The following is a 27,302-nucleotide window of genomic DNA, read 5'->3' on the forward strand; positions in this document are numbered from 1 at the left end:
ACATTGAATTCAACGAGATTATTCTTGTCAAATCAAATTTGGGAATTTCAATGAAAGAAATATAAGTTGCCATAAATTATTCTAAAATTCGACATATACTCGCGTTCATGTACTTAAAATTACAATGAAACTAATTATTGAGCTGACATAAAAGCGACATTGAGACATATACGGCCTTACGATAAAGTCCATGATTCAGGCAACATTGTCCTTATAGGTGCAAAACCCCGTGACTTCATACTGGTACTTCTTCTTCAGAAGTTGTGGTCACTAGATCTTATTAATAGTTTGCTTATAGATAATTTATACAAAAAAAATAGTTTGCTTATATAGATATATTGGACGGTGCCAGAGTGATAGATCGAGCAATCTAAGTTGTGAGTCGTTAAACAAATGATTAGCAAAGTTGCACATCGACCACACGAGAAATGATAGCCAGCGGGTTAGGCTAATCCGTGTTAATGTTTCTTTGAACTTACGGACATTTCAAAATCTGCACGTCATTCACCAAATTCGATAAGCGATTGCGAATGGTTATATTTGCCTCACGAATCACGACTGAACATGATTTATGGACCAGAGTAGACAAAGTTACTCTGATTAGTCGCTATTTTTAAAACTCAAGACACGTGAAACACTACGTCTCAATCTTCTTAGACTTTTTCCGAGTTAAAAAAAAAAAAGATTAATTCCACCAATTTTAGGAATTGCCAAGGAACCACAGTGAGACCGAGATTTGTCTATAACTGTACACGGAGCCGGAAGTAACTTGTGCCCAATAGTACAGCAGAATCTATATTACAGTGCCTTATATGTAGGCAACTGGCAATAAGGCTATAATCTAAAATACTTTAAAGACTAAGCCTCTCATCTACAGTGGGGCAACAGTATTTTATTATCTAAAATATTTTAAAGATTTTTTGGGACAACAGTATTTTATTATTTTTTATGTATCTTTTGGTTATTTGGTCATTTGTTATTTGTTCTTTTATTTTTTTTATTATTTATTTAATTTAGAGAAAAGTTGTTGGGCATAAAAAAAAAATAGAGAGATATGGTTAGTTGAAAGAAGAGAAAAAAACGTGCATAGCACGTGTACCATTCTAGTATGAGGAAAAACAATGCCTTACAGATTTGAATTCCAAACTGCTGACATCCTTACATTTATTTAATATAATGCAGGAAAAGGACATAATACAGCATTACCATCAGAGGGGTATGGGCATTAGAATTTTTAGTACTTCCCACACATTCCCTCACAAAGATGTTAAAAATACAACTGTTACAATGGATTTACATTTAAAAAACTTAAATTTTAATTTCATACATTCCTTCCATTAAACTGTAAAGCTTCTTTGGACCTCCCTAAAAGGGACAAAACTGTAGCAGATATGTGCCATGAAGTGAGACCTGCTTCTTCAATCTGATCTTTGGGTGCTCCGTGATCAATGTATCTGTCTGGCAATCCCATTGCTCTCAACTGCACAGAATTCATACTAAGAATCAGAACTTGGGGAAAGAAAAATAAAGTACTATATAGTTTCATTAATTAAGGAATTTCTAGAGTATGTGGTAGATGAAAATTACCTTCAAATTTCCATCTAAAAGACCACTCAAACAAAGGTAGTGAGCAACATGAGAACTAAAACCTCCAACTGAACCTTCCTCAATTGTAATAAGGTATTCATGTTCCTTAGCCAGTCTTCTAATGAGCTCTGTATCGAGTGGTTTGCAGAAGCGAGCATCGGCAACAGTTACAGAGATATCACGCGATCTGAGCATGTTTGCAGCTTCTAGACATTGCTGAACTATGGAACCATATCCTAGTATAGCAACTCTGTTCCCTTCCATCAAAAGTCTTCCTTTGCCAATCTCCATTGGGATACCTTTCAAATTGGAAGGGAGAGGTACTCCAACACCATTACCCCTTGGAAACCTGAAGCAACTAGGCCTATCATCAATATTTGCTGTGGTGGCAACCATGTGTATCAGCTCAGCTTCATCTGCTGGTGCCATTACTATCATGTTGGGCAAGCAAGCCATGTAGGTGATATCAAATGCCCCACAGTGAGTAGGCCCATCAGCTCCAACTAATCCAGCTCGATCCAATGCAAAGCGAACAGGCAGTTTCTGAAGATCAACATCATGAACCACCTTCACAACACCACTGAAAAGTCAGCAATCCAATTGCAACAACATGATGTTAGTAACTATGCATTTTCCTTTGTGGTTCTCAGATTCTCACCTGATCATAACCTCGCTGTAAAAATGAGGAGTAGATTGCACAAAATGGCTTTAACCCCTCTGTAGCTAGACCAGCTGCAAATGTCACAGCATGTTGCTCAGCAATCCCCACATCAAAACAACGTTCTGGGAACTTCTTTTGGAAGTAGTTAAGGCCAGTTCCACCTCCCATAGCAGCATGTATAGCTACAATCTTCTTGTCCTCCTCAGCTTCTTTTATAAGTGCTTCGGCAAAGTACTGAGTGTATGAAAGGGTAGGAGCCTTGGTTTTGTGTTGCTTTCCTGTTTCTGGATCAAACTTTACAACTCCTGAAAGAACAGATTGCCTAGAGTTCGTAAAATAATTCTTCCAACTTTAAAAAAAAACAAAAAACGAATACATAATGACCCTAAAAATACAGCAAAATTTTGGTATTTTTTACATTAAATGGGGTGTATTTTTTTTCTTGCCTAAAAATACATGGTATTTTCAGTTTTTTACAATTGATACAATCTGTTAAGTTTACAATTGATACAACCCCAAAAACACCCAAGTACGTAAAAAAGAAAGAAAAAACACTATAAAACATAAAATTGTATTCTACGTTACCACTATTCACTAGTCTTACCATGCATTCTATCTGCAGCTGCCATGGCCGGAGGATAACCCTTTCCTTTTTCTGTTACAATGTGAATTAGAACAGGTCCTGGCGCAGGTAAAGCCTTAACCTTCTCAAATATGGTAACCAAGTCCTCAACATTGTGGCCATCTACTGGACCAATGTAGTACAGGCCTAGCTCCTCAAACAAAGTAGATCCCGGAGCACTCATCATACCCCTTGCGTACTCATCCACCTTTGCGGCAACCTCATGTGTTTGACCTCCAATTTGCTTAGTGATACTCTGGAGAGAACAAAAAAAATATCTAAATTCAGAATTTGGCTATATTGAGGTCAACGCGCTGTTAATTAAATCAAGAACTTATGAACGACAAATTAGGCCGACGGTTCACCTTTGCTGCTTCACGGAGCTTGCGAAATTTACTGCTTGCTTGGAGCTTGCTGAGAGCACTACTGAGGGCGCCAACTGGAGTCGCAGGACCATCAAGAGTGGCAGTTGGTAAGGAGACTTGTTTGTTATCATTTAAAACAACAATGAGATTGGAATCAAGGAAGCCGGCGTTGTTCATTGCTTCGTAAGCTTGTCCGGCAGTCATGGCTCCATCTCCAATCACAGAGATCACATGGTTGCTCTTTCCTAATAGATCTCTACCAACAGCCATTCCTAGAAATTTTGAAGATAAATACATAAATCCATTTGTCTTAGCTTTGATTCATAAATAAGAAACCAGACAAGAGGAATGAAAAATAATTAAAACATACCAAGACCAGCAGAGATACTAGTAGAACTATGCCCTGCACCAAAAGCATCATGTTCGCTCTCTTCTCTTTTAGGGAATCCTGCAAGTCCTGAAGTCTGTCTAATTGTATGCATTTTAGACCTTCTTCCGGTTAGAATTTTATGTGGGTATGCCTGCACAAAATTTGTTTCATCAAAATTCTTTAAGATTCACCATCTGGGAAAAAAAAAAAATCTCAATAAACAAAATTTTACTCACCTGATGTCCAACATCCCAAATGATCTTATCTTCAGGACTATTGAAAACATGGTGCAAAGCTACTGAAAGCTCCACAACTCCTAAACTTGAGCTTAAATGACCACCTGTTTTCGACACACTGTGTACAATATCTGCTCTGAGCTCTGAAGCCAATTGTTCTAGCTCCTAAAAAAAAAAGAAACACAAAAGCTACGTTAGAATCAACTGCAGAGCACTTATCACTTAATAAACTGAAAATTAAAATTTTGCAACAGCATTATACCGGTGTCGAAAGATTCTTCATATGAGCTGGATAATTAATTGTATCCAACAATGGAGTTGATGGTTTCTCTTTAGTATATTCAATCTTTAAACTATCAGTTTCTTTCTTCATCAACTTCCTGTCTTCACCATCTGTGCTACTAGTTGAAGCTTTCACAAAGAACTGAAACCATTACCAGAATGAACACATTAGAGAAGTCCATAATAGGAAAACTAATGAAAAGTCAAAACCAGCACACTTCTAATTACAGACTTGATCAAAACCCAAAAATAGATGTAAAAAACTTAAAACGTTGGATTTGAGCACTACACACCCTTCTTCTGGAAGTGAGATTTTGCTGGATAGGAACTTTCACGGACGGAGAGAAAGTTGAAGTTCTTGTTGTCAGATATGTAGCAACTGTCATAATGACCAAATCTAGTGGTACAGATGGAGAACGTTTTGCTGTTTTAGAAGAAGAAAAAGTTTAGTGATTCTTAATGGCAGAAAAAGAGAGGGAGAAAGAAATGTGGTGAAGCAAACTAGGGGGAGAGTTGTATTTATAAGGAAGGAGGGATTGTTTAGGTGGCATTTGATTTTCTTAAAAATAGTAATTAATATGATAATATTTCTATTTAATTAATATTTTTAGTGCAAAAATAATAAATGTCTCCCACGAATGGGTAAAAAAGTTTAGAAGCAAAGTTACTCTTGTTATCGACAATTAACAATACAAATATTGGGATTATTCTTGGAGCACCTGATGTGAAGTTGTGAACATATTGCAAATGTAGTTGTCGTGATTTCTTAGTACCACACTTCACTCGGCATGTTTACAGTGTAACCGTAGTACCGTACTCACAAAAATCTCTGATTTTTTCAATAAAACGTAAAAAGTCTCGTAATTGACTTGCTAGTAATTGGCTTGTTAGCTATTTTTAAAGGCTAAATTTACTGTGCGCGAGATGTAGGCTATGCCCTCACATCTCGGCCACTCATCACAAAGGGGGTGTGTGTGTATTGTGTCAAGAAGTACTGATCAACGGCCCTCACTTCCTAGCAAGACGATACATCTCACAAGACCAAGTAGTAGTGCTCAAAAAAGCATTTAAAACTGAGAAATTGTAGTTTTCTCGATTTACAGTTTTACACTAACTTTTAATGATTTTTATGATGGTCGATAACATTCTTTACGTGTAATTTTAGTAATATATATTTAAATATAATTTTCAAAATATTTGTTGGATTTCATGAAGAATAACTCGATTTTGCTAATATATTTGAGAGTTCTGAATTTAACATTTGTTTTAACTGTAATGTAGTATACACAATCAGGGGTGGATCTATTGTTGGACCAGGTAGGGCCTAGGCGCCCCTTCAATTCTGGATAAAAAAAAAACAGTAGTGTAACAAAAGCATGTTTCATTCTAACATCTCTTACCATTATGAATTTGTAAATTTCTTTCTTACTATAATTTTTATGAAGTGAACCATAATTTTCACCCAAGGGAAAATCTCATATTAATAGACAACACCAAAGAGTTTCTTCGTTGCCTAATTTGTTGAAATTTTTGCAACACATTGAAAATGAGCAAACATCTTTGCGAGTTAGAATGGAATTATTAATTCCGGTTTCTAATATCTTGATCACGATTTCATCAGGTAGTTCTTCCATCAATTTTGCCTCTTTCATTATTATTTTCACACCCTACAATTAAGAACGACGATTAGCTCTATGCTATTTTATTTATTTTTTGTTATTATATCACCAATTTTTTATTTCTTTTGGCCGCGAATAGCCTTGAGATTTTACGATCTAAACTTTGCCAGCATAGAGTTGCTTGCATCGAGAGATAGTAGCATTTTAAGAGAGAGACAAACGATGAAGGCAATTGTGAAAGTTATTATGTTATTGGAGTTATATGAACTGATCATTTTTCTTCCAAGTTATGTTTCCCTTTTTATGACCGATTGTTTGTGTGTGTGTGTGTTTTGCTAATGATGTATTTATTATATATTTTGTTCGTTTTCATATTAAAAAAGCTATTGTGATGTACTTATAAAATATATTAGAAATTTATCGTCAGTAGTCACATTCTGTGGTGCCCTACCTAGATGAATTTTCTGGCTCTGCCACTGTACACAATCACACGGCGCAACTTTTGATGTTTCAATGATTAATGTCTTTCAAGATTTTCTAATGAACTAGTACGAATTTTGGGATTTGATCTATTGTGGAATTGTTACCAAATCCCAAATATGTGACCATGAGGGTAAGATATGTGTTATATTTATAATTCGTGATTTTGATAGAATTTTTGGAATTCCGCTAAATATTTTGGTTTTTGAGAAATTTGGAAATCCGGATCAAAAGTTGAAAAAACCTGAATTTCATAACATACTTGGAATATAACGTAATAAGGGCCGGAATTCCAATTTTTAGATTTATCAGAATTCTAGATATTCTGAAATCTTGAACCATGGTTATATTAGATTGTGGACCAACTATTACCATAATATTTTGTTGATAGTACTCTTTTTTCTAAATCGATGAAGTACAGATTTAGAGATTAAATTTGGAATTGTCCGGGAACGTAAGAAGTTGGGACTTATTGGTCGAATCCCTTTCGTTGGGGGCGTAAGATGCTGACCGCGCTGATCCCATGTCACCATGTGCAAAAATGTCAGGGTGCAGCTTAAACAATGGGATTATATTTTATTTATTAATTTTGAAAAAAAGATTAATCAAAATAGTTCTCTTATAATTACCAAAAAAAAGAAAAAATAAAGAAAAACAAACAACATTGAATTCATACTTAGCTTTATCGAAAAAACCATTGAATTCATATGGGTATTTTGGTGAAATCCTTGGTCAAAACGAAAAATAAAAGAAGTGGTAGATAGCAAGAGCACTAGATCGACACTTTGTATGGTCTACAACATATCTACCTCCTTCACATTATAAGAACATCAACAAAACGGAAATATTCATTATTAGCTTTCTTTGTCGTATACAAAGTCTTTTCTTTTTTTTTAGGTATCTTTTGATGTTTTTAGTTACTTATTTTTGCAAGATAAGAAATTTCATTACTTTTTTTTTTCTTATTGTAGAGGAGGAAATGTTCATTACTTATTCATTAATGGAAATATTCATTACTTATTTAATTATTTTAGTTATCTTTTGATGTTTTTTTAGTTATCTTTTTTTTAGTTATTTTTAGCTTCTTTTTAGTTTATCTTTTGATGTTTTTAGTTACTTATTTTTGCAAATAAGAAATTTCATTGGCTTCCATGCAAATAAGTAACCTGGCAACGAAAAGTCGAAAATACAACACACGGGACTTGGTGTTGATTCCTATTAGGATTGCTAGATAGCAATTGGAATCCATTGATTTGGCCTAGAGGGTTGACTTGATCGATTCAAACTATAATATATATATAGTATACTCTTATTACTCTATTCCTTTGCCCATAGCATGTTAAGAGTTGACCAGGTAGATTACAGGATTGATGGTATTGATTTTTTCCAACTTCATACGAATGTGCATCATACTCTGAAATTTATAATGAACATTATTCTAACAAGCAAGTGGCACATTCATTAAATTTTAACTAAAAAATAATTCCTTTTTAAATGATGACTGAAAAACACTACATTACGTGCCATGCTGTGAATAATATGAGCAAAGATAACATTTTTGTAAACAAGAAATATTATATTATTCTATCTCCCAATCCCCTAGCTATAATTCCATATGTGGAGCTAGTAATACACTTCAAAAAAAGAAAACACCGTCAAACACACAAAAAAAAAAAAAAAAAAAAAAGCAAACCAAACGAGCACATTATGTTGATTGATATACTTGTTTATGGTTAATTATTGCATAAAACCAAACAGGTGCCTCACTCATGAATCTACTGTACCTCATTCAATTTCACATAGACGCTTCTTCTCGTGACAAACGACACCCCAAATGTAGTAGAGAATGTGTATGGTTTTAGGCTCATATGAAGCCTCATTAGCAACATCACTATCAGTAATGCAAATCCCTAAAATTTGATAAATATCCCCCATTGAAATATCTCACGTTTCAAACTTCAAAACTTATAAATGTTGAAGAGAGATCTTTGCTCGAGATTGAAGTCAAAATTCTTGTAAGCACCTCTCTCTACAAGACTACAAATTGACTCTCTCTCACAATAGTTTAGGAGAAGAAATTCACCCTTTCGCGCTTAGGAGACAAAATTCTCCTAAGTAGCTCTCTGCTACAAATTGGCCCTCTTTCTCTCAATCTCTCCAAATAAGTAAGATATTTTTTTTACTAAACTTGACTTAACAATATTTCCTATTTTCCGGCCTCCGTCAAAATCTTTCACTTTCTCTCCCTAAATCTTACTAAATTAGTTTATTCAAACTTTTCAAAGTGTATGTGCTTACAGCCTTGACCATTATAATTAGCTAGTACTTCCCGTAAAAGCTGTAACCTATTAACGAAATAGAAATTTCGTTAAAGGATATATTTTCCCATATATTTTGCATTTGAATAACTAATGTAAAAGAAACCTATAGAAACTTTTATTAAATACATCAAGCATACAAGCATTCTTATAGGGCACCCTTCTTATACAAATGATACAAGTGGATTTACTGCCGAACGATTTCCTAGCATTTAATATTGTTTTTTCTTTCAAACAATATTCTAGTTACATTAGAAAATACAATGAACAAGTGGATCCCTTATCCAAAGTTAGGAGTACAGTCGACTACCTGATGAACTAGCTGTTTCCTTGTATTGTTTCCTTCCGTGGTAATCATAGGTACTGATATGAGAGAAATTCCAAAACAATGTAAATTCGTCATTTCAATATTAGTAACCTAAAACAAAAAGAGCAAAATGAGTATACAAACAGTTGAGGTATGAGGTATCGTAGAGACTTTTTATCCCCTAATGGCATTGAAAAAAAAATTTAATTTATGTTGACCACCGAATATGTACAGGGAATAAGCAGACGTCTGCACTTTTATTGGGTTTGATTAACTACCGAATTTCTCAAAAATGTCCAAAAGCTGAAAGTAGTGGAACAATCCAATCTAACCACAAGACAAAAACTGTAAAAATTAGACAACGTCGTGGAAGGTATTAAAGAGGATTTTGATGCTCTTTCTTCACTAGGCAAGGGGAAAGCATCTTGTATATAGATCACAACAAATTAGACAGCACTAAGATTTTAAATACTAGTGGACGTTTGGTGTTTCTTAGGATGGCATCAGTGGTAGTTCAGTACGTCAGTATTTTATGTTATTGTTGTTCTGACGTACGTGGTATATATTAACATGTTTCTGTTAGATGTAGTCCTAAATACTGGAGAGCACATTATTTACCACAGAAGATTTTAGAAACTCAAAACAGTCCTACACTTGAAGCTTAAATTGTTGCATTGTAGTATATGTACGTACATGTCTCTGGTCCTGCTCCATTCACTGGCAATTGTCGTTGAGTTGGGTGCTTCACAGGTGAAGATGTGCAACATAGATTAGCTGATATCCCTCGATTAGCTGATATCCCTCTTGTAGGGGAGTGATATTCTCTATCCAGCACGCGCCTAACATGGTGGAAATAACACATCGACCTATGGATACAGGTCGCATCCATGAGCCAGTAGAACGCTACATACAGATCGCAATATCATGCGAACTACGCTAGGAAGTGACACAGAGCCCCTATCCATAAGCAATCATGACTAAAGGGTACTTGTACATATCTTGACCGTCACCACCGGGTCACGACCGCATGAACTTACTTGTACTTGACCGGCCGCTCCACATCATTACAGCAGACCTATGAGAACAGTTCTCACGTGCTATCCTAATCTCCACCCCTCGTTTAGGACATCCTTTACACGTGGAGAGCAAGGATACATTCTCAATCTCTATAAATACCTCTCCTATGAACTACGGGGCAGGGATTCTACTCCCCGGACAACCCAGAGTAAAAATACGAAAGTTAAGCTTCTCAAGTCGAACTCGGTCTCATCCAATAATCTATTCCAGTCCCCCAGAGACTATTTGTAAGGGAAAACCATATCACACCTTTACAAGTCTATCAAAATTTTAGACGTCAAAATACTCGATTAACTGAAAATTTGATACTATTATATTGGCAAGTAGAAAGCGTACCAATTGTATATATGATCGAATTTGTATTTCGGGAAAAGAGACGGCTAAAATTTAAATAGACTTGAGAATAAGCTGATCTATGTTCTACAATGCTCAATTTGTCTTGTTAGGTAGAATCATAGTGCCGGCTAGCAAGTGAAGATGCCCTTGAAGAGTAGGCTTGTCATCTGGTTCTTCATTATCTTTACAGTTCCTCCTCGTTGAGGTAAAGTTATTTCGCGAACTTTTGACTGCTCTACATGTATTTTCCCCTCTTTATAATCAGCACGCATATCGAATCGCGGTAGATTTGTCTTTAGTGATCCAATTCACATCACCAATTCATGTCAGTCTGTGCCTGTTACGTCAGTTTATATTTTATGATATATGCATTACGAGTCCGGTTCCTATATAACCGGGTACAAAGATTAATCGGGTACAGAGATTTATCTCTTTACCACACATACACATCTCGCATCTCGGCGCACACACACATCTCGAAGTACATACATAGGTATCGAGGCACACACACATTTCGGATTCAGATCAACGACGAGATAACACGGTTACAGAGCCAATTAAAAGGGTGATCGTGGACCATCAAAATACTCCCATACCCCACTTTTAAAATAAATAAATAAAATTATTTTATACACGTTTAGATTTTTATTTTATTTTATTTTATTAAGCGTACCCAAAACAAAACAATTTATTTATTCGAATATATATATTTATGGAACTATTAAGATTTAAGACCCAATATTAAACTCTAGATACTAAGTTCTTCATTTGTAACTGAAAAATAATGTGTTTTTCTTCTTCTTCTCTAAAAAATGATGTTGATTTATTCTCTAATAACCTCTTATTTAGCAAAATTTCTCTCACTAATAAACATGTAAGTATCCATCTTTGATTTGAATCAACCAGACCAAAAAATAATGGGAATGAATACAAATTAAACCTAATGAAAATGAAAAAAAAAATATTCGAAATCAAATTTTGACGAATGAGAAAAGAAGAAAATTATTGAAAAAATGGCATGTGTTGTTTCTTTTGTTTGTCTTTATTGGAAATATCCTAAATTAATTTGGGAGATATTATTGGACTAAGGCGGTTGTTGGGCACTTGGGGTATGGGCGTATGGCAAAAAATTTAGTTAGTTATTATGGAGTATGGGAATATTTTTATGTGTCCAAAATTGGGAATTTTTTTTTTTTTTTTTTTTTCTGATTTTGATTAGATGTTTAATTGCACTAGAAAGAAAATAACATATTAAACTCTTTTGTTGGTAAAGACATGTTTTCCACTTCCAGCCCATATCCTTGACTTCTGATTATAGGGGGCCAGGCACACAATTTTTTTTTTGTGGGTGTATCTGATTTTGAAGTGGGGATTGTCTAATTTACTCTTTAAATTTTATTTTAAGTATTAAAAGTATGGAGATATATTAGTAAATAGCTGCGTTTTAGAACAAAACAACTGATTGTTAGACTGAAATGGCTAATATGAGACACGTGTCAAAAAATTAGCACTTATTAGAACCGATGAACAGGTCTACTGGCTAGCTCGCCCATGCCCCTTGTAAGTAGTAGTAGTAGAGATGTCCAACATAGAGAAAACTCCATATGATGAGTTTCCGAAGTACATTTTTAGTGGAATTTGCCGAAGTGGAAGTATGGCTTCCACTACGTTTTTTTTTGTTTGGTAAGTATGCTTTCACTAAATATTAGCATCTCTTTTTACTCTTTCGTGTTGTTTGATTTAGCTATTTAGCAAATTAATATAAAATTACTAATTTGTAACAATGGTACAAAAAAATAAATAAATGGCAAGATTGAAACTTTTACCACTCTCAACTCTCAAGAACTACTACCAATTCTTATAAAAGAAATATTACAAGGGACGAGGATTATTACATATGGTGATTTAATCGGGCACACATCAAATTTCATTGGGCAGCCTCCGATCTAAGCCCGACAACTAAATCCAACAACAATAGCCCAACACCCCCCCACCTCAACGCATACCAGCTACCATTTTTTTTTCAAACATTTTTAGTTGGTATAATCTCTTTCGCGAGACTGAACCCAAAAAAATAAAAAAACTTCGAGTTTTATGTCATGTTCATACTTCGAGTGTTGAGTTGTGAATTAACAATGAGAATTGAAGTTGGCGACTTCACCCAATTCGAGTCGTGTCCCGTTTGAGTATATACTCAAACTTAATTGGGTTGATTAAACTTGATTGGGGTGGAAGATTGGGTTGATTAAACTTGATGATTTCAAACTTAATGTTTTTTTGGAGTTTGGGTGGAAGATTGAGTTGATTAAATTTGAGTTCGAGTTTGCCCAAGCTTGATGAAGTCGTTTCAAGTTTGAGTTCAAGTTTGGGTTGATTAAGTGGAAGTTGATTTTTAAAATGAACATCGTGACAAACAAACCGAATTTTTTAAGTCCAAACGACCCAGCCATATCACCCAAGAGAATCCCCAAACGACCCTGTCATGTTGTCCTAGAGACTGCCCAAACGACCCCGCCATATCATTTAGTTAAAAATCAAGAGTTTTGTCTCAAACGACACGCAAAGACCACTTGAGTGTACACTCAAACGATATGGAAAGACCGTTTGAGTGAAGAGACTATTTAAATGTACACTCAAACGATATGGATAAACCGTTTGAGTATATACTCAAACGACATGGCGAGACCGTTTGAGTATACACTCAAACGACTAGAGGGTTTCGTTATTGCGAGACCGGTTGAATTGGTTGTTGGGCCTGGACTTTGATGGCAAACTTGTAATATTTCTTTTTTTTTAAGAGCGCGGTATTGGCACCCCTTTGGCAAAAAGTAAAATAATAATGATTATTCCTTATATATCCTTTTACACTCTACATGCCCAATAGTTATGTGGTATTGGGTTGCCGCGAGATCCCATATCCTACGGTAGGCAGTTGCCGCGAGATCGCACAATCAACGACATCAGGTTGCCGCGAGATCCCATATCCCACGGTATGCAGTTGTCGCGGAACATTTTTTTGTGTTTTTTGTTTTTTTTCACTTCAAATTTTGCGTATTTAACACACACAACATATGAATACCTCATTTTCTTCTTTAAAGTTTCTTTATACACTCCAAGAACAACACCAAAACCATGACAAAAAAAATGTACAATCGAGGTATAATTTTGTTATTTCGTGACAAATATTTTCATATGCTATAAGAAAAACTTGTGATCAAATTAATGAAGAAGAGTTTTAATAATTAATACAAACAAAGACTTCATTTTAGTGAACACAACCATCTCGCGGCAACTAACTTTTTTTTACGGTGGCTATTAAAAAAAATTTAAAAGAAAAAAAGACTCACGGCAACCACCTTCCGTGGGATATGAGATCTCACGACAATCCAATGCCGTAGATTGTGCGATCTCGTGGCAACTTCTTGTAGATCAAAAAAACTTCTTGCCGTGAGGGTTTTTTATGTGATTAATAGAGGGGTGCTAGTACTTTTGAATTGGTCAAAAAGATATCAATTCTATAAAGTGGGGTGTCAATACCGCGATCCTTTTTTTTTGGGTTGCCCAATCCAATTTGATGAGTGCCAAATACAGACCATTACATATTGAATTGAGATTGTATAGATCCAGGGGTTACATACTTACATATACTTGTCTCCGTGCAAGTGGTCTCCGCCACATCATCTCTAGGTGACTAGGTGGGGCCACTCCCTACTCACTCAACAACAAACCAATTAAAAGAAAATATAGTTATTGTTTTGCCCAAATTATCTCATAAATATTTTAATTGTTTTTTTTTCGATATTAAAAAATATTTTAATTGTTTGTGCATGGTAAATATTGAAATTCATGATAGAAGCGAGGGGCAAAACCAGGAAAAAGATACCAAACAAAAACAGAAGGATAAAATCACTGTAACTGGCGGCACAATTTTTTTAAGTTTTATAATTGTAAAGATATATTAAGTATTGAATGCAAGTTTTGAAATCAATCAAATCATACTCTATTAATTTCATTGACTTGACTCGATCTGAAAATCTAGAGCATACAGGACTCTTATCTGAATATCGGATGGTCCTGAACTCCTCATTTCGAAGTTGACTATATCTGGTGTATCTTTGGGGAAGAATGAGGCTATGATGCTCTACTACTTCGTGATCTGAAAACCATTTTGTACATTGTTCAAGAGGCATGTGTTTCACAAACTAGATGGCACGTCCGGGAAGAAATTCTTATTAATTGGATCATTTACTTGACATCGCTTAATCATTAAAGACGAGGTTTCGCAACAAAATTCTCCATGTATTTTCAATGCTAAACGTTTTTTTTTTATAAAGACCAATTTTCAATGCTAAACGTGATAGATGAAGCAAAGTAGCAAGTTCAGGATTGAAAATGCATAGGGAGGTGACGCGACCATACATTGACTCAAGTTCGAAAAAAGGAAAATAACAAAAAAACGAAAAACAACAATGATAACGCTGAAAAAGCCAAAAACAAAACCGGACACATTTTTTCTTCATTGGAAAATGAGATGACCACTTACTGAGGAACAAATTCAAAGTTATCCTTACTTTCTTCTATTTGACGGTGTTTGTCAGTTTGTGAGAACTTGAAATTTTCCTCTCAAAGGAAATAATCAGCTCTAGGCCTCTAGCTGAAAGAAATCACTTGCCTGTCGTCTATTTCTATATGTAAAATGTTGAAAACTACATAGCTGCTCAAACTAGCAATAAGGAATCATACTATGACAGGTATTGTAGAGGCACTGAATTATGTAGCACGTTTCCATACATTAGAAATTTTATTAAGTACGCTATTTCCTCGAATTTCTGAAATATCAGTGAATAACCCTGTTTATATGATCCAACGACCCGGAAACTTCACTAGCATGGACTTGGCTGGAAACATTTTTATTCTATAGTACATCCACAAAAACCGTAAAAGTCCATGTCTGACAATTTCATGGAGATGGTTGAATGTTGCAAACTTTTACAAGTTACAACGACACTAAACCCTGTCTGCAAATCCATTATCGCTTAGGTACTCTTTTCAACCTGAGCCATTTCATGGAGATAACTTCTACTATTTACTTTGAATTTTGTATTCCGATATCAGTCCATGATTTTGAACAACAATCAAGGCCTGCAATTGTCCAATTAGGAAGAATCCATCCCAATCCCACTCTAAGTGAGAAGAAGAACCAAGTTGCTCAATAAACTGAGTCAAAGTTGAAACTAAATAATGATACCACATAGCGTATGGACTATGGAATCAAAGTCAAGCCAGACTCAGAAGTTAACTTGAAAGAAGTCTGAATTTTATGACGCGCTTTAATTGTGATCCACTCTACAACAATGAACAATCGCAAGCAAGAAATTACTTCATATAAATCATCTATTTGCCAAAGTGGTCGGATCTTCCCCGCCCTGTGGAAAAAGTTGACTTTTACTCCTTACAAAATAATTTGGACATGTGTCCATTTATATAACACAAGAATAAATGAAACTAACAAAGTGAGATAAAACAAAAAAAGAAATCACTACAAATTAGGAAAGATTCCGTGCCTACTTATCTCCACAATTGCAGTGCCCAATTGTTAAGTAACTGTAAGTTTTATGAAATTTGCTCAAGTAACCTTTGGATTTCTGATGAGATCATTTTTTTTTCAAATATCAATTGATCCAGTTAGCCATGCATTTTTGTCTTATATTCATTTTTAAATACTATAATGTAAGTGACAAGTCATATTTATCCAAAATACCATCGAAAATTCATGAACATAAGTTACATCAGAACAATATAGCTACTTAATAATTCAAGAACACAAGAGTTAGAGTGAAAACACTATATATGTTTACAAGTTCACTGAATTTAAGTAATTACGTGTAGGTTTTCTCATTTAAATGCAAATCAAGTCTTTCTACCTAAATGAAAGATAAAGCAAACACAAGTTACTTATTTTTTGGAGTAATAATAAAATGGTTTTTGTTTCGTTGAAATATATGAGAGTAGGACTGTAGGAGAAGAGGGCGAGATTGTGGACATTTTGTTTTCCAAATTTCACGCATAGAATATTTCTTATTTTTTTCGATTTGTTTTGATTTTACTTTTTTGAGCAATAGTTAACACTGTAAGTTGGGGGGTTACATATGTGGACACATGTCCAAATTATTTTGTAAGGTGTAAAAGTCAGTCTTTTCCACCCGAGTGGAGAATATCCGGCCTCTTTGCCAAATTCATTTCACACGAATAACAAAACAGATCCTTCGCATGTGGATCCTAATACAAATGTTATTTTACTGATTACGATCATATATGTTATGTTACATTCTTGGCTAAATCTATGGTGCGCAAGATGTATGGTGCGCCATTACATCTCGGCCACTCATATCAAGGGGTGCGTGTGTATTTAATGGCAAAGTACTGATCCAAAGGCCCAATATTACCTGCGCACTGAAGACATGCTCTACATTCTTAGCTTTGGACTTTGAAGAACTTTGAGTCTATATGTTCAAACCTTTGAAATATGAAGTCTTAGAAAGTTAAAATATAGATCAAGGTATACAAGCAACCTCTTAACATACTTAGTTCTAACTTCTACCAAGTAACCTCATAACATAATATATAGACTGCAATAGTCCGTAAGGCCAATATGAATGCATCATGTAATACTAATAATCTCTTTCTGTCCCTCCCTCTCCTTATCTCTTTGACTCTTTCCATTAATGGAGACATAACTTGAATTTAAAGATATAATCATTAGTCAATATCCGACAATCAATTCTCTTAGGATGTAGATAACGCCCATTTTTTGGACAATCATAGCTTCGCACATAGTACAAAATATCCCGATATATCGTGATATTTGGGGATATCTATTCAGATTTCAAAGAAAGATATATAAATATCACGATATATTCAGAGATATATACGACTGTAAATATTGGCGATATTTACGAAATTTTATGTATATAACAATTTTATTTAATATTTACTATTATATTTCAAATAAATATAAATAATATATCATAATATATTAAAAAATATCCACAATATCTATGATATTTATCGATATTTTAAATATATCTACAATATTTATATATGAAACAATATCAAATATCCTCAACGAGAAAGATATATCCACAATATATATTCAGAAATTGAATATCGATAAATATCCATGTCCTTATATTTTGTACTATGACTCAGTTATGCATAGCCATGAGTCCATGACGGATGGAAAACCCTGAATAGGTCTCAAAGAAGTACAGAAATTGATTTTAACAGCAGGAGTGGGTAGGCAGTTAAATAGTCAGAGAGATTGAACAAAGCCCTGACATCTGTTACTGACCTTATTTAACGTACTTTAACTGGGTTTAGGTCAGTCCTGTTATTTACAGACGCTATTTTGTGTTGGGCAGACCCCGGGGCCTACTTTCTCGTTCCTGTATAAATTGGCCAACAAATACCCGGCTACAGCTCACATAGAGGCCTCTAAAGTTTCCTCAAAAAATACGGAGAATGTTGAAAACAATTCAGTGCATCTAGTTGTGGAAAAGGGAGAGTAAACAATCAGCCCCTGTATTCTCATCTACACATTATTGCTTATATATGAATCGTTTGAGTATAAGAAATGAATGGAATACAAAGAATGGTAAGAGTGTAAGACTCGGTAGCACGTTAAAGATGTCAGCCATTCTCTTGTACCAGCTCCGAGAGGCTGAATAGCAAATTCCTTGGGAGATGAAGGGCAGAAGAGCGTCCAAATTGAATATACACATGCTGCTCAAATGCTTACTGATCAGCTGTTGGATAAAATCCAAATACATCAGAATGCCCACCCCCATTGGAATCTGCATACACATGAGATAGACCGCTGACTGAGACTTTCAGGGCCTTGAGTTTCTGGAAGATGTCAAAGAAGTCCACTTAAATTGCCATACGTTTAATGGAGAGTGGATGACTGAAGCCCATATATCTTTGGCAATCCAGTAGGATCAGTACCCAAACTGTATCCCCTTTCAATGGTTTCAGCATCAAGTGGTAATTCGTCTAATGTCTGCCAAGAAACATATGAAAGGATTTAATGCAATCAAAATTTAATTTCGAAATTATTAGGGGGAAAAGGAGAAACAATGGTATCCTCAGGCAGTTGTAGGAAGCACGAAGCACCCACCCGAAAAGCTTGGTGCAGAACACAAAGATAATCATCAGTGCGTTTCCTTTTCAATACCACCTCATCAGGTTCCTGAAGCATCTCCTCAAAAAGATTATCACTGTTCAAAGCGAACAAAGACAACATAGAATCATCAATCTGTAATCTTATAAACAAGTTGTTGCTTCAATTAATGAAGCTCAACTATTAACAGATAGCCAAGCACAGAAACACTACAGAAAATGTCTGCAGTGCAGATAGCATTTCAATAAGAAGTTGCCCCAAACAGTGAAGCTGAACTAGTAACAATGTAACAGTCTAACAGATAGCTCAAGCACTGCAGATAATGATGTTAGAACCAAACCTAACTACTTTGAATATTTTTTTGTTACCTGTAAAGCTTCTCAATGAACTCATTATGCAGCTCTCTTTTTGTGTGGTTCACCTGGCCATAAATGCCACAATTTAGTTACTAAAAATTTCCATGTGATACAAAGCAAACTAAACTATTGAAAGGAGATACCAGGTAATACAATCAAATGTTGTGCAAAGAATAATCTTAGATGTGAGCTCAAACAATCATCCCAGTGACTATGGCATACATTGACCACTTTTTTTCCCCCCAGCTACTAATTATAAACAAAATGACTCGACTTAGTGTAACAGAAATTATTCATCAAGTAGAAGCAACATCTAGAAAACTTACCAGGAAGTGCATTATTGCTTTGGGCACCGAATCTTCTATATTTTTCCTGACAATATCATAGTATGATCTCAAGAGTAGCTTTGTAATAGTTATTTCTACTGTCTCCTGCTCCGAAAGGGTTTCCGAGGGCCTCAAGAATGCTGGGGGCTAACAAAAACATCCAACACAAACATATTGGACAAACAGTATAGATTAAAGTGTGGTATATGCTCACTTCAAAAAAGATATCCAGTTACCTCTTTCAATTGGATCGTAGAAAGTGCAAGTTCCATACTGTGGACGGGTTCACTTTGCCTCCGGCTTGCTGTGTTGTCTTGTGCAGCTGAATGGCTATCACCACCACCAAATATTGCTGAAATACCCTTTGAAACACCATTGGCTGAAAGACTCCAACTTGAACCAGTAGCATATCCTGATTATTTTGTAAAACCATAATCACCAGTTTAAAACATAAACTAAGATAGTTGTTAAGATTTTTCTTATTAAAGCATCACACTCATAACTCCCTTCTGGGACGCCTATCTCGTAATATAATGTTCATTTCCCATGTCACATTATTAACTTATAAATCATCAAAACATCATCTACACCGTACACCTTGGAACACTATTGCGTGAATACTACATATTAAGTACAAAATAACTTCGCTTGATCCCATTGACATATATATTAACCAAAAATTTATTCAAGTAAACCATTACCAGATGCTCCAGTTCTCTCAATATCAGCAACAGGATGAGCTCCCTATTTAATGAAGACATAAGTAATTAAGTATCAACTATTTAGAAACAATAGCTCATATATGTGGATACTTGCTACAATACATTCTCCCAGTTAACATAAAACAATGACAAAACAATGTGTAAAGCCATCTTACCTGATCAGCAACATATCCATTAGCTGGTGATCTGGCTAAAATACTTCTAGACTTCAGACTTTTTTCTGATGCTGCCATTTTATCAGACTCTCCTCCGTCCTATATTCAGAATGGCAAACAAAGAATTAAAAAGAAATAATAATAATAAGATGGTAACAAAAATAACACCAACAGAACTGGTTCTATGTTGTGTTAAGCAGCGGTTCAACTAGATCAATTGTAATCACTTGCAAAACATAGAAGACGGGCAATATACCTTTGGCCTAGACATTGGTATAGATGCCCTAGAGGACTTGATCTGTTGCGTCGCAAACTCTACAGCTTTACTTCCTCCAATGAAATTTGGGTGTGAGGTGTTTATATAGTCCGCCTATCACAAAGAAAGAAAAGACAGTCTTAATTATGCTAGGTTAATAATTCCTAAAATTATGATAGTCTCAGCACGTGTCTAGGCATTGCACTTGGAAATGTAGGGCATGAGATCCACAGTCTTTGGAATATAGACAATTAACTTTCACCAACCAAAAAGTAAACAAAATACTAAACTATATTGTTTTCTTTGTGTGTGTGTGTGTCTGTGATAGATTACTAAACTATGCACATGCTTATTTCAGTAGTTTCGATACAAGAAACTCATCGATCAGTGATCAAAATGTGGAAGGGTCGGAAAAGTATCTCAATGAGTAAAAGACAATGGCAGCTAAAAGCAAAAGATGGTCAGATTCACGCCAGTATTCACTTGCTGGGGCAATTAATGAAGAATCAGATCTAATGAATAAAATGATAAACTACAGTTCAAGTTTACTAGATTTGCAGCAATGCAGCATTGAACAAGATCTCAAGAAACTCATTTACAGACATTAGAGAACAGTATGCTCACACAACATGGGTCAGATTATACCCCCCAAATTGGCACACTACAGAGTATAGAAGGACATCATTCATGAATTACGAGCTGATCTCCGAATCTCTGATGAAAATGGTATTTTCCCTTCAAAACCCTTTTTTCAGTAAATGTACCAATTTAAGTTAATATATTAAATTGTGTATTCTCATTACGAAAGAAGTCATCCAATTTTGCACTGGCATGAACAGAAATGTGAGGATGCGCTACTTTTTGCGAGAATGATCTTCCTGTTGGGGAGAGATTCTACACCTAGTTTCGCCAGTAACTTATCTCTATATCGCTTCCCTTTTAGCGATAAAATCAATTTGATGTGTGGTAAACTGGTAAATAGAGAGGTAATCATCCTATTGTCTCCATGACTTCACAAACGACAAAATCAGCCAGGAGCAATATTACTTCCAATACTTGACTTGCAACGTACCTCCATTTCAATAATATGGTTAATCATTATTTCTGCAGGTTCAAGTCTTTCTCGCACGAAATTGCCAATAACTTCATCCATGCGCTTTCTCAGACCAGGGAACCTATGCAGGTCCTTGGCAAAACAACGACGACTCATCTGAAATAGAACGATTCCAGCTTTGTGTTACAACTTAGAAGTGGTCCAAAAAAGGGAAATACTTGAAGCTGGTACCTTACAAGAAACCAATGATGACTGTAGTCACCAACCTTAATTAATTCCTCAAATATAAACCATGCACACTGAAGACTTGGAGCTAACAAGCGAGTAATCTGTCTCCGAACAAGGACTTCAAATGGCACCTGATCATAGTAGGGCAAAATAAAATGACAATCTAATTTGGTGAGAACATTGTTGCTCATCAACAAAGAAAATAAGTCTATAAGAATGACCTCTGGTACAAATAGAGCAGACCTAGGCCCCGTTGCGTTCTGAATAGCAGTGCGGATGTCATCATCAGTTAAACCGTCACATGGATCCACTTCCTACAAGAAGTTTGAATTGCATTGTACTTTTGGCCGCATTCCACATAAAAAATTTGGATAATTGTGTATGTGTGTGTGTGTCTGTCAGTTACAGGTTACAACTACAGGTCTATAGACATGATACTAAATGGTTCACTATAAATAAAGATGGAGATCGTAGTTGATGATGATTAAAAATTTAAACTAATAAATCAATTTAACTTAATATCAGTCACATTGTTCTTCAGAATGTAAAAGATATATTGTGGTGCAGAGAATCATAAGGTACTCACTTCCAAGCTCTTTACAAAGATTGACTGGAAGATATAGTGAATGCGTGCTCCACCAGAAAGCTCAGACGTTGAAACTTGCTCATTTTTTCCTTCCACCATCGAGGAAAAATCTGGCATCAAACACCACTAAGTTATAGATTATTATTATTATTATTATATATATTTTGTGTGTGTGTGTGTGTGTGTGCAAGCATGTACAAGTACAAAACATGGCGTAACAGAGGGCATTCTTCAACGGAAACAGTTAATGCACTTGTAGTTCATTTGGTCAACCCACTAACCTAATGTGTGTTTTTTTCTTTTAGTTTGGCATTCAACAGTGGTCCCTTCTAAAACACTGTAGCCAGAGATCTCCAAAAAGGTAACGATTAGACTATATAGTAATTAATCAATTTTCATATCAGAACCTAAGGTTTTTGAAATTTTATAAACTAGCTTGTAGGCCCGTGCATATGCACCGGCTCTTTTGAAAACTTGCTAAAAAATCATTACTATACATATAGATATTTCACATCAAATTGTTTTAATAGGGGAAAGGCATCCCCGTTTTAGTTGCTAATCCGTTTTAATTTCCTAACAAATCGTTTTAATTGTGCTTTAAAAACCCGTTTTTAGTTGGGGGAGTGATCCCGTTATAAACGTTGACTTAATTTAAAAGTGTGATTCCTGTTTTAATATTAGAAGGATTCCCGTTTTAATTAGAAGTGTCAGAATTCCCCTTTTCAATTTTCAATAGAAGATAGGAATTCCCATTTTAATAGGAGTTTTGAAAGGAAGAATAGATTCCCGTCTTAAGTTGGTTTTTTAAAAGAAAAAAGAGATTCCCATTTTAGGTTGGTTTCAATAGAGCTTGAAAAATACTCTCTCTCAAGTAGGAGGCGGGGGAGCCATAATTTTACCTTCAGAGTATTTCGTCAGAATTTTCAAGAGAAGAGAACCTTGGCCAGCCTGGAGTTAATTGGAAAAGACAAATGTAAGGCATAAGATAATGGAAGAGTATTGTCAAGTAATTAAGACAAAATATAATAACCATAAGATATAATAAGCAAGAAAATATTGTACTATGTAAAGATGACACATAAATTACATGTACTTTGGCCTATAACAACCTAACATCAAAGTTTGTATACATAAAATACAAAGCAGACCACCACCTCAATAGTCCAGTATTCAACAGAATGAACATTTAGACAACAAAATACATACTTTTGACTCTGCAATTTGCCCATAACTGGCAAGCTCCTTTGCCACCGACACCAAAGCAGAACTTATTTGTGACCTCAACCCAGGGAGTGCTTTCTTGATATGTCGTACTAGTATCTGCAAATAGGAAGACAAAAAAAGGGTTTGATTTAGGCTATTAAAATGAAGTTCACTACGAAGAGGTCGAGCTCCTTCTGACTGTTCAACACAGCCACTCTTGGTAGTGTTTTTCTTCTTGGTTTTGAGCGAATAAAGAGAAGAGAACAATGTAAAAGATATGAAGTCATGAACTGGTCAAGAGAAAGTTTAAAATGGAGAAAGACAAACCATGGAAAAGAATTTGGTGAGCGAAAGAGAAAAATGACTTGGCACGATGAATCGCAGAAAGTAAAAATGACAGGAAAGTTTTGAAGATGGGGAAAACAGAAGAAAGAAAAAAGTAGCTAAGCAGAACTATAACACGGATTACCAAAGTGAAATTGGTGACATATGCTCTGCCGCATTATAATCATGAAGCCATAGGTATTAACAGAAATTACACTGATATAATGTCTACTGCACCTGTACCATATGTGCTAACATCCCCTACCTGGTTTAATTTCTTTGATAACTGAGCGACGCCACACCGATCAGCAAGAGCATTGTACACCTGTAAGGCATTTGAGAAATTTCAATGTACGGGTAACATATGCAACACCAAATAATAAACCAACCAGTTAAAAGTGGGAGCTCATACATGGTGTTTGCAGAAGAAGTCCTCTTCATAGGCAAGAGCATCTTTGATACTCCGGTTGTTATTGATATCCTTCACAAATAAAACAAATTTAATTAGATGAGAGATTTAGAAGGTCTCTCGTGGCCCACTGAACAAGCCAGGTGGGCTGGAACCGAAGGTCTTGACATCAAAGAAATGGAGCTTAACTGTTTTAAAGGTTAGATTGGTAAGGTTTTACCAATCAAAAAATGAAAATATCTATATCAAATGAGAACTTTTTACACATACACATGATGTGTTGGGGGCAATAATGAAATCCACATATCTGTAAAGAAATTGTAATTAATCACATTTTATTTTTCTTCTTTTATCTTTCCTTCTTTTAATTTTGTGACTTCGTTCTAATTTTCACAAAATTTTACCAAGAACCACTTTCATAACTCATAAGATGTAGTTCTAAGATATATAACCAAGTTATCCAGCATTCTTAGTTGATACACAGCAACATAAGAATGAAGTGCAAATGCCTATATTGTCAAGCAAGTGTACCCCAACGAGGAGAACAAGAAGTGTTAACGGCTTCCATATAATACTTCAAAATCGAACATTTTTTCCTTATTCCGAAACTAAACATCAACTTCAACACGCTAATAGTATAAATATTTAAATACAAGACCAAACTCAGCCACAAAATGTTAATTTTAACCTGTTGACTCCGATTGACGACACCCACATAACCAAGTCGAAGAGGAATAACTTTCCCAAGTAAAATCTTGCTTGCATCGGCGCCTCTATCCATAATATCCAACTGAAGAAATTGTGGAAAAAATGGTCAGTATGGCTCGTGAGATAACAATGCCGCCTGTCAAAGCATAGTCAATAAAACAACTTAAGATAGTACAGAATACACACCTTCGTAAGTACACCAATAGTCCGATTACCTGCATAAAAAGGACTAGCATGTGAGGGCCTTCAAATCAAGGTTTGCAGCTGCCTAACTAATCAAATTTCCCAATAATCTTCATAAGACTTTCATGAGGCATAGTGACAGAACTTACCATCAGGATCAGCAGCTCCTGCTATCTGTAGTGCATCTGAATTAGCCAAATCTGAGTTTGCAGGGGTAACTGCTAAGATTAAACAGCTTGGACGTTTGATATACGATAATATCATTGTTCTAATTTGTGCCTCTATGTCGGATGGCTGGTCGCCAACAGGAACCTTTGTTATTCCAGGCAAATCAACTAAAGTGATATCAAGAACATTTGGTGAGTAAATTTTTAGATGAATCTCTGTGTGAGAGACACCCTTATTTTGTCCTGCTTGTCTCTCTGTTTCTGCCTGCAAGTGAGAACAAAGAAACCTGATATTAGTATTTGGAAGGATCGAAGTACGCATGTATTTCTCCATAGATTACTAAGTCTCAGAAGAAGATGCATAATGCCTACAATAAAGTTTTGGATGAGTGAAACGTAAATCAAAGCTTATATGTGGGCAAAAATAAGCAAACAGAAATAAAAGTTTGTCAAAACAGATAAGCGAATTAGAAATGAAGGAATCCACACAAGACCAATGGTAGCCATGTTGGAACAACCGGTCAGATGATGGAGTTAACTGGTATTAAATTTAACCCCACTCTTTACCCAGTGAAAAAGTAAATGGAATGTGAGTGGATGAAATAAGATCTCACTGTATGCATTGCTATTTGGAGTAGAGGATAAAACGAGCGGAAAAGTCCAAACTCCTCTAGAAGCTAATAATACAAAATATTGCATAGCAGAAGTACACGTCGAAAGCAAATTCCTTGGGGTTTTGGCAACAGGGATTTTCACTCGTGAAAAATGTTGACATAAGAAATAATGTCTTCATTGAGGAAAGTAAATACTCTGAGATAAGAAGGGTGCTATAATTCTGCATCCAACTGCTTTTCGGTCTCGCCAATATTCCTCCTTAATCCTTGTCTGTCATCCTATTCCTCCATCTCACTTCCATTTCCACTACCAGGTAATTTTCCTCAATTCTCATTCTTTCTCGTCCCATCCCCCACCCCAAAAACAAAAACTCCTCTCTCTAAGTACTTTCCCTCTTCCTCTCCATCCCATTGCCTACAGACAACCATCATATGATGTTTTAAATCCTCCCTTCATCTCTCCCTACTCGGCTTCCTCCTTTCACCTCTCTTCCTCTCCGCCCCGTTTCCTAGAAACAACCAAACTCCCTATTATTCCTATCCTCATTTCCCTCTTCCAATGCCAGTACAGTTGTTCTACACACTCTAACAACCTTCAACATTCAAAACTTCTCCCACCACCCAACTAAACAATAAAGCCTAACTATCAAAGTCGGTAAAACCTTTGGGTGATGATACTAGAGGTCTGGGGTTCGAACCCCGCCAGCATCAAAGAGTTACTGATCTCATTTAAAACAGGCTTGCCAACCAAAAAAAAAATAAACAACCTACAACCACTTCAATCAAATCAAATAATTCCAACAAACAACTCAATATAAAACTTAAAAATTATATAAAGTACCTCAATTTCTCTCCGAATCTCAGAGAAATCATAAAACTTCTGTCCAGGCAAGTGCAAGAACTCTCCATACTCCTCATCACTACCATCTTGTTTTGTTTTAGTTTGTAACAATTGTAAAAATAAAGGAAGTCTAGTACAAATACCAGAACCTCTAGGTAAAAAATCTCTCCCAACTAAAGCTTCTAGAACGCTAGATTTACCACTACTTTGTGAGCCAACAACAGCTACTTGTGGTAATTCTACTGTTGATGCACTTCCTAGTTGTGCAAATATGTCTTGTAGTTTGTTTACTATTGGTATCACTGACTGCCCAATAGCAGCAGCTGAAGTTGAAGAAGTTGGTGGTGAATGTGGACTATGATTGGTGGGAAGAGAGTTTTCTATGGCCATTGAGATTTGAGGTAGGGAAAAAAAGAGGAGGGTGTTAAGGTGTTTGATGAAATTATTAAGAGAGAATGAAAATTTTTATTTGGGCTTTCGTGATGGAGAAGAAGAGAAGAGAGTTTTTTCAGGAGTAGTAATTTTTTTTTATTTATAGGTTTGTGTTTTCCGGGATTAACTTGAAAGAGGATTAAGAATTGTGAATTGACAAGAATACCCTTGTGATTTGTTATTAACTTCACTAGAAGATAAATTCTAGAAGCACTAGTAATCCATTATCCATGTATACATTTCGATCGAACATTCCAAATAGACACCAGCACCTTGATTAATTACAATCAAAGTATGAA

The 27,302-nt window shown here is 35.4% G+C and overlaps 2 protein-coding genes across 3 annotated transcripts; both read right to left on the reverse strand.

The window, feature by feature from the left end:
* Positions 1 to 1,109: 1,109 nt before the first annotated feature.
* Positions 1,110 to 4,620, reverse strand: LOC147501745 (1-deoxy-D-xylulose-5-phosphate synthase 2, chloroplastic-like). Its single transcript, XM_086606745.1, has 9 exons — positions 4,417 to 4,620; positions 4,104 to 4,265; positions 3,842 to 4,006; positions 3,606 to 3,756; positions 3,236 to 3,507; positions 2,853 to 3,126; positions 2,246 to 2,553; positions 1,588 to 2,154; positions 1,110 to 1,480 (listed from the first exon to the last, which is right to left on the reverse strand). Exons 1-9 carry the CDS (start codon positions 4,507 to 4,509, stop codon positions 1,322 to 1,324), a joined length of 2,151 nt encoding a protein of 716 aa, XP_086462871.1. The 5' UTR covers positions 4,510 to 4,620; the 3' UTR covers positions 1,110 to 1,321.
* Positions 4,621 to 17,734: 13,114 nt separating this feature from the next.
* On the reverse strand, positions 17,735 to 27,093 carry LOC147501746 (dynamin-related protein 3A-like). Of its 2 annotated transcripts, none has more exons than XM_086606747.1 (20): positions 26,572 to 27,093; positions 25,099 to 25,381; positions 24,953 to 24,981; positions 24,747 to 24,848; positions 24,062 to 24,130; positions 23,915 to 23,974; positions 23,329 to 23,442; positions 23,022 to 23,070; positions 22,123 to 22,232; positions 21,758 to 21,850; positions 21,575 to 21,667; positions 21,327 to 21,464; positions 20,255 to 20,368; positions 19,999 to 20,097; positions 19,823 to 19,865; positions 19,358 to 19,533; positions 19,122 to 19,268; positions 18,808 to 18,860; positions 18,437 to 18,536; positions 17,735 to 18,319 (listed from the first exon to the last, which is right to left on the reverse strand). In XM_086606747.1, exons 1-20 carry the CDS (start codon positions 26,959 to 26,961, stop codon positions 18,206 to 18,208), a joined length of 2,376 nt encoding a protein of 791 aa, XP_086462873.1. In that variant the 5' UTR covers positions 26,962 to 27,093; the 3' UTR covers positions 17,735 to 18,205. The 2 variants fall into 2 exon arrangements, with proteins under 2 accessions (XP_086462873.1, XP_086462872.1); XM_086606746.1 differs by having other exon boundaries at positions 21,545 to 21,667.
* Between the last annotated feature and the right edge of the window lie 209 nt (positions 27,094 to 27,302).

The sequence above is a fragment of the Coptis chinensis genome, chromosome 4 (assembly GCF_015680905.1).
Source record: "Coptis chinensis isolate HL-2020 chromosome 4, ASM1568090v1, whole genome shotgun sequence".
NCBI lineage: Eukaryota > Viridiplantae > Streptophyta > Magnoliopsida > Ranunculales > Ranunculaceae > Coptis > Coptis chinensis.

Excerpts from the sequence above, each read along its gene's own strand:
- LOC147501745 (XM_086606745.1), bottom strand. The coding sequence starts at position 4,509 with ATGACAGTTGCTACATATCTGACAACAAGAACTTCAACTTTCTCTCCG. Across the intron at positions 4,266-4,416 it reads ATCTCACTTCCAGAAGAAGG|TTCTTTGTGAAAGCTTCAAC; the intron begins GTGTGTAGTGCT and ends TAATGGTTTCAG. Across the intron at positions 1,481-1,587 it reads TTTTAGATGGAAATTTGAAG|TTGAGAGCAATGGGATTGCC; the intron begins GTAATTTTCATC and ends AATTCTGTGCAG.
- LOC147501746 (XM_086606746.1), bottom strand. The coding sequence starts at position 26,961 with ATGGCCATAGAAAACTCTCTTCCCACCAATCATAGTCCACATTCACCA. Across the intron at positions 24,982-25,098 it reads AGGAGCTGCTGATCCTGATG|GTAATCGGACTATTGGTGTA; the intron begins GTAAGTTCTGTC and ends CTTTTTATGCAG. Across the intron at positions 22,233-23,021 it reads TCTGACGAAATACTCTGAAG|ATTTTTCCTCGATGGTGGAA; the intron begins GTAAAATTATGG and ends GTTTGATGCCAG.